This window comes from Anarhichas minor, unplaced genomic scaffold, assembly GCF_050575085.1.
Source record: "Anarhichas minor isolate MPS153535 unplaced genomic scaffold, ASM5057508v1 ptg000062l, whole genome shotgun sequence".
Classification (NCBI taxonomy): Eukaryota; Metazoa; Chordata; class Actinopteri; order Perciformes; family Anarhichadidae; genus Anarhichas; species Anarhichas minor.
This window is the reverse complement of record NW_027466508.1, coordinates 3,877,769-3,891,403: the sequence shown is the minus strand read 5'-3', so window position 1 is coordinate 3,891,403 and position 13,635 is coordinate 3,877,769. Positions and strand designations below refer to the sequence as shown.

Here is a 13,635-nt window from a genome sequence, read left to right as displayed (position 1 = left end):
TATTGTTGTAGGTGTATTGTGTTCCTTGTTGAAACTTCCACACGGATACTTGGGGACACAAAATCAAGTCGAGCAGTGACTTATTGCTCTGTTCCACGCAGCTGTTATTGAGTGTACGAGCTGTGAGGAAAGGTTGGCTTATTAAGCGACTTGTGGGGCCTTTTCTGTTCTGTGAGGTAGCCGGGGGCCAGACGGGGCCAAGCATCAATCAATAGGCTCTTTGAATTCATTCTGCAACAAAGGATGTCGACGGTGTGAAGATGATAAAACAGTTGGTACAATGAAGACCGTCGGATCACTATTTGTGTCTCATAGACTTAGTGCTAAGGAGCCCATTGAAAACTGTTTTTTATAAATCTGTTGAATGTAAAATGATAAAAGAACGTTATTGTCCGGAGGAGGAGCACGGTCCCTCCAACCAGGCTTCTGTAGTCTTTGACGTCTACAGTCCTCATTAGTGTGTTTATATTGCACACGTTGTGCTTGTGTTTATGAGTCTTGTGCCACTTCATCATATTTCAATTAGATACGCTCTAAATCATGCAGTTGTAATTGTATTTTTTTTTTTTAATCAATCAGTTGTTTTTCCTTCATAAGCATGAGGAACAAAAGACTTAACTGACAGCTATGACACATTCTGTAGGAACGTTCGTTATTCCAAACACTAAATATCTCCTTTGTGCCACGAACTCATTCGTGACTGATATAATATTAATGGTTAATTTATGAAGGCTTTTTATAACAGTTAGAAGCCATCCATAACAAGTTTAGTTAACTAGGTCAAAACAAAATGTGCTTGTCTTGTTATCTGCTTGAATAACATGTTATAAATGTAGGTAAATATTAATACATGTTTAATGGCTCTCTCACTTTCCATCAGGTTCTAAAGTCTACAGTAATATATGTCAATAAATCATTAATAAAGGATATTAATAATTAAGTCTGCAAATGTAAAAGTTGTATATTACTTGGATTTCGGTCTATGTCTACAAATCTATCATAGGAGGGTCATTTTTTAACTTTTATTATTCTATTTCATTTATTTCTTATTTTATTTTTAACGTATCCAACTGTCTCACTGAGCTTTCTGTTATTGCTGCTTTGTCTGTCAATGTCTCTGTCTGTTTTTAAAGGTGCTATATAAATAAAGTTATTATTATTATTATTATTAACGGTACATAGGAGGTGGTCTTGCTGATGAATTAAAGAGTTGTAAGAAAATAAATAAATAAATGGATGAGGATTAAAACCACCCACAACGTTGTTCTTCTAAATAACTTCTGTATGATTTTTTAAAAAGCCATTACATTTAAAGCCATTATTAATATAAGTATTTAAGTAAGGGCACCTTATCATAAAGGGGAACCGTGCTTTGTTATTGTAGAGCCATTCGCCCTGTTATCAGTGACACAGGACGAGGGACGTTGAATCAATGCATCTCTTTGCTGGCTGTTCGTCACTATTGGGAACTAAAACAAAGCGCACATGTGGCCCGCTGGCTCCGCCTCGGCCACGTGACAGCGTGCGGGCTGACTCAGCCGGCTCGTCACGCCGCGTCAGTCTGGAGTCGCACAATTATGAAAAAGCAACCTTCCGCTGGAGCTGCAGCCGAAGCGGATCTCTCAAACGTCCACCGGGCTTTCCTTCCAAGGCTAACAGAGAGCACCGCCGATAGATGGATAAGAGCCACCACGCAGCGCTTCCTGAGTCTCAACGGTGAAGAGAATGGTACGTGATCCGATCTTTAGTCAGTGGACTACCTTCCTCTGGGTTTTATGTGCCGTCGTGACTGATCGGTGGTTTTGAGTGGCAGGTCCCGTCCCCCCCCCCCCCCCCCCACCCCACCCCCATGCATGCTGCCTCCTGTCTGTCAGACACCCAGCAGAGATCCCGGTGGCATTTTGCCGTGCTCGCCTGTCTGTACTGTTAAAACACGGTGACTCTCTCTGTGAGGTAAACAGCGCTGTCTTGGCTGCAAAAACGCCCCCAAAAAACCACACACGGGCGTAACGTTGACGATAGCAGGCTAAATAGCTAGCTCGCTAGCGCTGAATGCTAAAGTGCGTAACGGAAGCTAACTAGCTCCCCGGTAGCTCCCCGGTAGCGTCGTTTCTTTGCCATGAAACGACGGAGACAGAGACTCTCCTCAAACTCTCGGACAAACAACAACAAACAGACAACAGAGTGCACGTCAGAGCAGCTGGCACTAGTTTGAGACACATTTCTACCGGATAGTCTGGGATGTCGGACAAGACACGCTGTCACTGCCAGTAACAAGTCAATGCCGCCTTGAGTGGCTGCCAAGTCCTCCGTACGCCCACTGGTGACTGCGTGCTGTCTGGTGAGGGTGGACTGTTTATTAGGCTTCAGACATTGTCTCAACGTTTGTGTTTGTTTGGTATAACTGTTCCTCTTCCTCTTCGGGAGGAGCACGGCCTTCATGTTTTCACTAATGAGTTCCTGTCTAGTCTTGTCTGGAGGAGCTCATGCTGAATGGAAAGAGGAGGTGACATGTAGCCAAAGTCAGTATTATTGTTATTACACAGTGTGAAAACGAGGCAGTATTGACTAAATCAACGATCATAATATACCCGGTGCTTGGATATTAAGTTGAGATTAGGAGCGAGCCGGCCGTGGGCAAAACCTTTCATGTATGTTGTAATAAACATTATCTAGAAAATCAATAAGCAGATGGGGAAGACCTGACAAATAACGGTTCTTCATCAAATCCATCAGTCCGGCTCACTCGTCGGCAACATTGCCCACAATGGTCTCTAACATTATTTTCATTATTGACACTTTTATGCAGCTATCTAAAGACAAACTCACCGTGTTTACAAAAGTAAAACATAATAATGTATAACGTGGATGTGACGGCCAAGCACCTGCACACGTTTGTCTGCTCATTTCTCTCAAATTGAACAGTCGGATTGTATCATTTAGCCCAACTGTGTATTACAGATCATTACAGATGATCTCTTAGCTTCGTAATGCGATATTGATGTATAGCCGATATCCTTTTATTAGCTGAGACGCCAGAGCAGCCGTTGCTTTTTTTGCCTCAGTGCAGACCTGAGTTATTTCCCACAGTGCTGGACTGGTCACATGCCCCGGCTTACATGATTGAGACTTATGTGCTGCTGCTCTGAGCAGTCTGATGAACTAATGCTGATGCATCAATGCTGGTCTGCTTCATCAGATCTTCATCATCAATCCGTAATAGAGCTTCGTTACTGCAAGTCACAGTCTCTTGCGTAACAGAGGCTGGTTGCACTGGTCATCGGCTCGGGCTTTGGCGCTCTGTGAGTTGGTAGAAAATGGTCTTGCATCACTTTATGGTGCTCCAGAATTGTGTGTGTGTGTGTGTGTGTGTGTGTGTGTGTACACTGACCGTGTTTGTTTGTGTGTAGCTGCTTGCGTGTTTCAGCCTGTGGAGTGACTGAGTTATGCGTCTCTGAGCTCTGTTATCTCACGCTCTAATCCAACACAAGCCCATTTGAAGATGACTGATAAAGTTTTTCCAGCGGCTCTGGAGTCAGAGTCTCAGTTTGTTGATTTTATGAATGGAGTGCTCCCCTGTAGATGTTACCCAGCTGATCTCCCCCCCCCCCCCCCCCCCCCCCCCCACACACACACACACACACACACACTGCTTCCACTCACCCTGCAGAGCTGGAGCTCCTGGGCAGGCGTGCAGCTGACTTGCATGTGCTTTGTACTCCCCGAAGAACACTGGAGGGAATACCAGTTTAATATGTTGCAGTTATTATTATTTAATGTGCACGGAGAGGTTTGGTATTTTATTTTGTTCTCTCTCTCTCTCTGTTATTTAAGCAAAGAGGTCTAGAAGCAGTAACTTGGCACTGTTCCTGCTGGTATAACCTGGGTTTTCATAGGCTCACATAACCATGAGCTCCAGATGTTGAGAGGAATAGCCATCACATGCTTTACATTACTAAGTCATACAGCTGCTTGGAGCTATGAGACTCGGGGTGGCATGCCAGCATGGTATCGGCTCATGCTGCACAGTCTTTCAGAGCTGTGCCTACGGGGCGCAATGGGAAGAGCTGGTCACATTTTGGTCTCATGACTGTATTAGCTGACTTTCCTGTCTTTATTGCAGCCGCTACACTTTGATACCAATTTGCTTCTTATCTGAAGGTTATATTGAACTGTTTCCCTCCATTTAACATTCCTTTATTTATATATATATATATATATATATATATATATATACACACTATGTTCTCTTTTAATGATGCCATTACAAAGGCCTATTTCGATACTGTCTTGGCACGATCAAAACATATTTACTAGTACTGGTTGTAATGGCTCGAGCTGTAACTGAGACTTGGATATGAGCCAGGTCACCTGAAGCAGAACTTTCACGTTGTGTCCTTAGAGGGTCAGTGTGCAACATTCAGAGTATTCATTCTTTCTTTTTGTTGCATGAAGTCATAGCACAGCCATTTTGTCAAATAAAGGTTCCATTGAAACACAACCCGGGCCGTTGACAAACGCTGTTGAACCGGCTTTGAAAGGAAATGTTCAAATGTTCGAACAACTGCCATGTTATCAATGTGACTGGTCAGTATTCAGAGACGTGATAGACCTGAGTCCTGACTTCCAGTTTGTTTGGGTAAACCTGACTTGAGACCTGCTCCGGCACAAGAAAGACTTGACCTGAATATTTGTTGGTATACTTTGCTTTTCTGTAGACTGTCTGGGGCTGCAACGAATATTAACTATCTGCCAGTTACTCTCTCGATTAACTGTTTGCTCTATACCAGAAAATAATAATACATTTCCATCTCAATTTACTAAAACCTAAGATAACAACTTCAATTGACTTATTTTGTCCAACAAACCGTCGGATATTAAATTTACCGTCATATAAAACTGAGAAACCAGCAAAGATTCACATAAAAAAACAAAATTGGAACTGCAGATTTTGTACTTAATAATTGATTATCAAAATCATCTAATTGAATAATCTACTAATCCAAAATGTATAATGTCTGCGTCTATATCCAGATGTGTAGTACCTCTGGGGGTTGTGCGGCACAACTGAAGCTCCCCTGTGATGCGACTCAATGCAAAGAGAAGCAGTGGTGAGGAATTACGGTTATGGCTTTGAAAAACTCATGACAGGAGTTCACTGTAGCGTAGAGAGTGTCCTAGTTCTGTGCCCATGCTTATAAATATAGCCATATACCATATATATATAATCAAATATGCGTCAGAAAGGTAAGGCAAAACACAAACCCATGGCCTACTCTTATTTTACTTGTACTTTAAATGATTAGTCCTATTTTAACTCCGTGACGCCTTAACGCAGCAAACTACACTTTCTCAAAATAAATAGGAAAAACAGCTTCTGTTGGTTCTCTGAGAACCAATCTTCTCTTTGGCTACTGCTCACGTTTAAGTGCTGACCCCATATCCTCCACTCTTTCTAATGGGGAATAGAATGGCCAAGCCAGATGTTATCTCACCCCGTATTACGAGGAGGAGGAGGAGGAGGAGGAGGAGGAGGAGGAGGAGGAGGAGGAGGAGGAGGAGGAGGAGGAGGAGGAGGAGGAGGAGGAGGAGGAGGAGGAGGAGGAGGAGGAGGAGGAGGAGGAGGAGGAGGAGGAGGAGGAGGAGGAGGAGGAGGAGGAGGAGGAGGAGGAGGAGGAGGAGGAGGAGGAGGAGGAGGAGGAGGAGGAGGAGGAGGAGGAGGAGGAGGAGGAGGAGGAGGAGGAGGAGGAGGAGGAGGAGGAGGAGTTTCTTAGCTGTGTGTGTGAGTGAGACTGTGTGTGTGTTGGGAGGTGACAGCAGGAAGATAAAGCATCAGATGTGTGCGTCTCCGATACATTCGCTTCAATGAACGCATGTTGGTGCAGATGAACATGACTGACCACACACACACACACACAGAGGGACAGAGTTCATAACGTTGAGCGTCCTACATTGTTGAGCCCAGGGAGATGGAAAGGTCCTGGGTTACATTTCCTACAGTAACAAAGTAATCATAAACTGGAGCTCAGAGAGGAAGAGGGCGGGAGCGAGGAAGTGGAGTGTGTGTGTGTACGGGTGTTTTTGGCAGGAGCTCTGAAGTATTCACTTCTTTTCTTGCAGGACATTCTCAGGTACCATGGTTACAGGTTGGCAGAGCACAGTCCTGCCTCATCTGCCTCATTAACACTTTGTTAGATCCAGACGACGACGCCAGAGTGTTTGTTGAAAGCATTCTTCCACAGCGCAGGACAGACATTGATTAGCTCACTAAGTCAATGAAGAAGGGGCCACTGAAGAGTCAACGACCAATTACAAGGCCGCATGTGATAGTAACAACAAAGTTCACAATGTTAGGTAGGCTACAGAGTAAAATGTATGAACGTGTATAAACACATTGAAGTTTTAGGGGTGTAACACATCATGAAACTCGCGCTTCGGATCATGGTTTTGAGTCATGGATCAGAACAAAAAACGAAACAAAAGGCAGCAGATATAACTTTAAGAGATCACGTTGTTGTTTTTTACACCGATACCAATTGTCGGTGATCCATATTGGCCGATACAGAATGTTTCTGTTGTCTTGTTACAGCATTCTAAAAAGGTTTCCGCACACTGGTCGCTAAACAGTCCTGGAATTGTATTAATTGCGTATGACTGGAAAGCTGAGACTCTCGTTGAGCCAATGAGCCCGATTGTATTCGTGTATGATGATGTTTGTCCCCATATCGTCCATTTCACATCGTGAGACCATTTTAAAAAACACTTTACATCGCCGTATAAAATGACCTGTTGGATAATCACAGCCTCATGACGAAACATAGGTTTCTTCTTTTGGGGCCAAAGCTATTTTAAATGTAAATAGTCAAGTTCATAGTTGGCGAAAGAAGAAAAACATCAATATAACAGGAGACCCCAAACGTTTGAGCGGCAGTGTATATAAACAAAAAGGACTTTCTGAGCTTTCTGTGCTCGCCATCAAATTGCTGGAAATTCAATTCTTGCAGAAATCTTCCAAATGTCAAAAGGTTTTTGAGACCAAATCACTGCATGCATTTAGTTGTCTTAACGTGGTATTTACATTATTAAAGCACACTTTGTTGAACTCATTTCCCAACTCATGCATGTTCTCCAGCAGTGTTGTGGGAAGAAAAGTGAGTAATCCATCAAGATTTCTTCGTGTGGACACACCCGATGCAGACTTCTTCCAGAGGGAAGACTCACTCTCAATAACAAAAACACGGTTCCGTATGAACCCACGTTTGGGGTTCCGTGTCTCTTTAGTTCACAGGGTAAACTTTTTGGAAATGAGTTTCAAAAGAAGTGCGGAGCCCGTGTTGTTGGGAGAGGTTTTGTGTGTACTGCGTTAGTCACAGTTGGTGGTGTGTCCTCAGTAGACAACTAGGAATATATCATTGAGGCCTCTCCACTAATCCTCTCCCACACCCCCGCCTCCCTCGTCTCTTTCTCCCCACACCAAAGTATAATATCTAGTTGGTCTCAGACACATTCATCCGTCCCCCCCGAGTGGCTTCTTACAGATTAACCGTGGATGGATTTTTGGAGGCTGCCACCTTTTTCACTGATCGCTCAGCGTATAACTCGGGTCCATCTGTGTGGTAACGGCGTCGCTGTAGACTTTGAGACTCGTATGGAAATCTTCTTTTGAGAGACGGGAGGTCGAGGGAAGTGCAGCGACTTGTTGCCGATGATCCAGTGCTCGGGGGGGAGAAGCTGTGGCGACTGTGGTTTGTCCGGGAGATGCATGAAGGAGCCTTGGCATGTTTCTGTACAAAGCCCTTAAACACAGAGATGAAGAGGAGGAGGACATCCAGGTACAGGCTCGGTGGCACTGGTCAAAGCAGTGGGACCTGTTGGTTAAGATGTGTCCGTTAAAAACCACCATTTGTTGTCTGCAGCATAGAACCAGGGTCACTATGGACGGGACGCTTGACACCAGAGAAATAAGAGACTTTCGGGAGATGAAATGATTGAAATTCAGACATATTTGGAATTGTTGACTTGCTGGTAGCCGCCTGCTTCACAGCTTTTCCATCCCTGGTTGTTGCAATACTATTGTTTAGAGTTTCACGAAGAGTTGAAACGCTTTGGTGGGAAGCAGGTGACGGTGTTTGCAGGTTTCCCTCTTTTGTGCTCGGAGGGATTAATGGTGCTAATCGCTCTGAGCCGTACCGGTGGGAACAATAAGGCATGAGGCATTTAATTGAAAATTCCTGGGACATAAATCCTTGTTTTAAAGGAATAGTGATGCAGAAGGCTATTATTTTATTGTGGTTTAGAAATTTGGCAGGCACCTGTAGCTGGTGACTATAGTTATCCTAATTGTTTTGATTTGATTTTTTTTGATTTTAAAACTTCTAATCTGTTTGATATCCCTAGACTAAATCCTGGATTAAGGGGTTACGAGCCCTCTTTCAGAAGGATGTTCTGTTATTTTCAGAGAAAACAGACAGCTTATCACTTTTGATTCATCCCCATGTTTGTTTTTTTGTCTTTGTGAGACTATGTTGGATATCATGTCGGCACTCTTTGTAGCAGCACACTCACTAGCTACGCAGACGAGCAAGCGACCGTTTTCTTATTCGATTGTATTCTGTAAATGCAAACATAATAAAGCTGTGAACACAAATGAGGGAACATCAGTCCACTGCTCTCAATATGAAACTGTTTCTCTTTGTTTCGCAGTCCCAGAAACCCTGGATAGAAAGCACTTTCACCAAGCGGGAATGTGTCTACATACTTCCAGTGTCAAAGGACCCCCACAGGTATGTGCTCAGAGGCGCTGTAGTGTGCCCGTATGTAATTGTATGGTGCGTGTGTTAAAGTAGGCCCAAACCCTAACCACTACTCTCCAAAGAGTAAATGACTCTGTTTCCACATAATTTTGATGTATATGTTTGTCACTGTAATTATAGCGTTAAGTGAGGGGGAAGACCAGTGATGAACCCGTGTGTCATATCTTCTTACCTGTCAGCTGTTTTAGGGAGTTTGCATTTAATCATTTGGATTCAAGTCTGATTCCCATTTCATGTTTACTGTTAAATTTGAGTTTTATTCATTTTAAATTGTAAAAAAGTTTATTCTCTGTGTGTGTAATCATGTGAAGCAGACTTACTGGAATCTTACAAAGCAATGTTACACTAGTATGGAGAAGGCTTCTTATTGACTTCTCATGCAGGCCACTCATTCACAATGTACCGTGTGTGCATGAGAAGCACACACACGGAATAGTTGAATTAAAGGTACAGCAGCTGGTATAAAATGCATCCAGCTATAAAGAAATAGGCAAAGACGTTTCCGGCAGTGATGTTTGTTCTTTGTGTGGAAGACATTTCTGTTTTTAAGTTACACTTTCCAGAAGTCACAGTCCCGACGTTCTTCTTGTACACGCGCAATGATACTTGGTTACTTCTGTGTTTTCTTTTACATCAATTATTTGCCGCTGGGTTTTCTTCGCTAACTACAGTACGTGCTGCTGCTCAAAGATGATTCAAAGGTGTTAGTGGAGACGTTTAACATTTGGCCAAAGGCCTGCGTGTGACTGTGATGGAAGTGAGAGTTTGGCAGGTTTCACATCCCTCTCTTGGTTAAAGGCCAAGCTAACCGGGCGTCCTGCCCAGCTGACCGATAACCTTCCATAATGTCCTCAAACTTTGTCTGCCGAGAGTTTGCTTCTCATAGGAGAGATCCGACCGTTATTACTGTCTTTGTCAAATGTACTCCACATTTTGTATTTATTTAAATCGATGATTAATTATGTTAAATTAAATTCCTGCCAGATGCCTTCCAGGATGCCAGATTTGCCAACAGCTAGTCCGGTAAGTATTTGTTTGTTTGTTCCCTTCTTTCGTTGTTACCTCACAGGATTAGCCGGAGAGAGTCTATGCTAACCACTTACTTTACACCAGAAAAGACATGCAGGAAACAATTTACCTCCTGACTTTATGTCAGGATTCACATTCTCACCTCGGGTAATTAAAGGAGGTGTGGAAACTAGAACGCTTGATCTAGAAAGCGCATTCTCACATGTTGCATATACAGTTAACGGTGATAATAGGGAAAGATTTAGATGAAACATTCATATTCAATACTTAAATGCCAAATCTCAAACAAGGACGGAGAAAGTCAAAATAGTAAATAAGACGCATTGTTTCATAATTACTAAGAATTTCAGAGAACGGGAGACAGAAGCGGGCTTCCCCTCTCAACCCAGCGACTGTTGACAGTTGGCAGCAGATTGTATCTGATGTGTGACGCATGTTAAATGGTCTTAAATATGTACTTGGTGGCTACATACAGGATAGATTGAAAGCTCCTTTTTGAAAACTTTCAGTTAATATTATTTCCCTGCTCTTGAATATCTGTTTCTCACAGTGATTTATAAATGTGCCATAAATTAAACGCACTTTAAATGTGCTCCTGTTAATATTCAGTTTTATCTGCTGTGTTCTGCAACATTGCTGCTAAAAATGTATAGAATTGAATAAGTACATTATTATTATATCAACACAAGATGATATCCGTTCACCTTTTTTAAAGATGCTGCTGTGGACGGCTGGTGCGGCAGCACGTTGGCTTCACAGCCAGCTTGGCCACGAAGTACTCGGACGTGAAGCTGGGTGATAACTCCAACCTGTCCATGCCCGAGCTGGAGGAGTGGTCGGTGGAGAAACACACCGAGGCGAGCCCCAGTGATGCCTATGGTGTCATCAATTTCCAGGGAGGGTCTCACTCGTACAGAGCCAAGGTAGGACGGCGAAGTCTTCTCTGCTGGAGGGCATGCCGCTCATGTCAAATAACTGTGATACAGATGTAAAACAGTCTTGCGCAGTATTTTAAGGTGTTTTCTTTAATGTAGATGTGCGGCGACTCTCTGTGAACGCTGTTTACATACATTTAACCCTGTGTGGTAATGTGATTATGTTTATATATTATGTTCATATGCATTTGTTAACCACCAAACACAAAATATAGAAAAGAGGGGAAAAAGGGATCATGGGAAAAGTATATCCCCAGTCTTTATTACTGGTTATATCTTTCCCCGGCTAATGTGTTCATGTGAACATGCTTGTCTTGTGTCTGTGGGCAGTATGTGCGTTTGTCCCACGACTCGCGGCCGGACAGCATCCTGCGGCTGATGCTGAAGGAGTGGCATATGGAGCTTCCTAAGATCCTCATCTCTGTCCATGGAGGAGTTCAGAACTTTGAGCTGCACCCGCGCCTCAAGCAGGTGGTGGGCAAGGGCCTCATCAAAGCCGCAGTCACCACCGGGGCCTGGATCCTCACCGGAGGGGTCAACACAGGTCTGTAGTCTCGACTGAAACATAACAAATAAACGTTTAGGTCATGGGAAAATAATACGGCGAACGTGTGAATGTTAACCTGCCCGAGTGTAATAAAGAATCGCTATTGTTATTGAATAGACACGGCAGCTAAATAACTCTTACGTTCCACCCCTGCTCACTTACGTATTCTTTAAAGGAACACTCACACACACTTGTATTGTACTCAAACCTGCACAAACACACACCATCAGAGGGCGATGCGCTGATGTAGCAGAAGTTGTAATACCGGGCTCTAAGCGTGTCATTTGGCTGTGTGTGTCGTGGCCGAGGTGTGTCTGCAGCCACAAGGCGACGTTAAGATGCTGTGGTCTGATCATAGTGTTTAAATCATTACTCACAGGGTCAATTACCCAGACCAGTGATTACTCCTAATGCCTCTGGCAGCCTGACTAGTTGGGATGGTCTCCTGGATCACAAATTACTGCTGAATCCATGAGATCCATTAGCTGAGCACTGTGGTTCACAAACAACCCCAGGACTAATGCACTTGTTGAGGGCTTGGTCACAGAAGCCTGAGTGACTTGGCTGTTTCTTTAAACATGCATGGTTAATGGAATCTGCACCATCTAGCACACTTTTACTTGACAGAGACTTACACCAAAATTCTACTTGTCAAATATATTTATTAAGGGGAATTTAACTGAGGTATGCCAACGGTTAAGTGGCAATAAAACCTTGAACGTGTATTGATTGTTTAATGTATCCTTCCTAAAGGTGTGGCGAAGCATGTGGGAGACGCTCTCAAAGAACACTGTTCAAGATCATCAAAGAAAATTTGCACTATCGGGATCGCACCCTGGGGAGTCATTGAAAACCGTAACGATCTCATTGGCAGAGACGTAAGAAACAACTCTTGCAATCCCCTTTGTTATTATCTCCTCCTAACATACTTAATAACCTCTCAATCTATTTAATCCTGAGTCATGACAGCATGGGTTTTGTCCTAGATTGGTTTTATTAAATAACGGAAGTCTTTTTTATTCTCTCCTATCCACTTCCCTTGAACTACCTTCTCATGTCCGCACTGCAGATTGTCGCTCCGTATCAGACGCTGCTGAACCCTCTCAGCAAACTCAACGTTCTCAACAACCTGCATTCCCATTTCCTCCTGGTGGATGATGGGACAGTGGGCAAGTACGGCGTTGAGGTCCAACTGCGGCGGGACCTGGAGAAGCACATCAACCTCCAAAGAATACACGCACGTAAGAACAACTGTAACTTCACTACAACAAGAGGTCGTTAGTGATCACTTTAGATCTAGAAAAGCTCTCACTGCATTATCTCAGAAGAAGAGCCCATGACTGTGTGTACCCATCTAGTGAAGATGCCACACTTGCATCCATTAAAGTACTGAAATCCATATAAGAAAGCATTTGCCAACTTGAGTTTATTTTTGTCCCGAAGAATATTCTTTTATCATCATTTTGTTTTTAGGGGCTTTGAAGTTGTACACCAGAAAGGTTCTCCACACTGTGTTGTACAAAATTCAAAATATGTGCCAGTAAGCTAATGGAGTGCCCCCTTCTTACAAGAAAAACAAACTTAAATACTATGTTATGTTAAAAGAAAGGCTCAAACGTGCCTCCCACAGACTGAAAGAACTCATGTCACTTGTTTCATTTTGACTGCACGTGCATCATTGCAAATGGACACGGTCAATTCATTATTATGTATTATCAATTAATAATTGACATGCAAATTATAGTATTTCCCTTGAAATGACCGTCTGCTTCTCTCTATCTTAAAGGAATTATTCGCCCAAAAATGTAACACTAACCTCATCTTGTCTGTCGGTGAACTGGTGGAATATGCGTGTCCACATGAACTCACAGCACATGAACAACTGGCTTTTTCTGAGAGCAGTTGCACCAAAGTGGGCATAAAATGACCATCAAATTACTCCAAACAGAAATTCCATCTCCGTTACATAAAACCGAAGCAATACAATTTACTAATTTCTTCCTTTTTTAGCTGTGAACACCTGTTGTCGATATGCCTCATTCATGCGGACTCAGTTTTAAAGCTAGTAAAGGTACTGATCATCACATCATATGAAACTAGTTGGAAAGGGGACTAAATAATGTTCCAAAGTTTGACAAAAGTTTTGGCAAGAAAAAAACTGGAATGCTGTTATCCACGGGGTCCCTTGACCTCTCACCTCAACATATCTGAATGAAAATGGGTTCACGAGTACCCACCAGCCTCCTTTACCTAAATCTGAGCAACAAAACAATTTATGGGACATAATAGAGCGTGGGAATGGTCATTATAT

The 13,635-nt window shown here is 43.1% G+C and overlaps 1 protein-coding gene across 5 annotated transcripts in view; it reads left to right on the top strand.

Moving 5' to 3' along the window:
* The first annotated feature begins 1,572 nt into the window (after positions 1-1,572).
* trpm7 (transient receptor potential cation channel, subfamily M, member 7) overlaps positions 1,573-13,635 on the top strand; it is a 38,354-nt gene continuing 26,291 nt past the window's right edge. For all 5 annotated transcript variants that reach the window (XM_076078036.1, XM_076078035.1, XM_076078038.1 and 2 more), the window contains exons 1-7: positions 1,573-1,728; positions 8,704-8,783; positions 9,798-9,836; positions 10,558-10,765; positions 11,108-11,321; positions 12,078-12,202; positions 12,394-12,565. In XM_076078036.1, the coding sequence (XP_075934151.1) occupies positions 1,726-1,728; positions 8,704-8,783; positions 9,798-9,836; positions 10,558-10,765; positions 11,108-11,321; positions 12,078-12,202; positions 12,394-12,565 (841 nt within the window). In that variant the 5' untranslated portion in view covers positions 1,573-1,725. The remainder of the gene's footprint in view (positions 1,729-8,703; positions 8,784-9,797; positions 9,837-10,557; positions 10,766-11,107; positions 11,322-12,077; positions 12,203-12,393; positions 12,566-13,635) is intronic.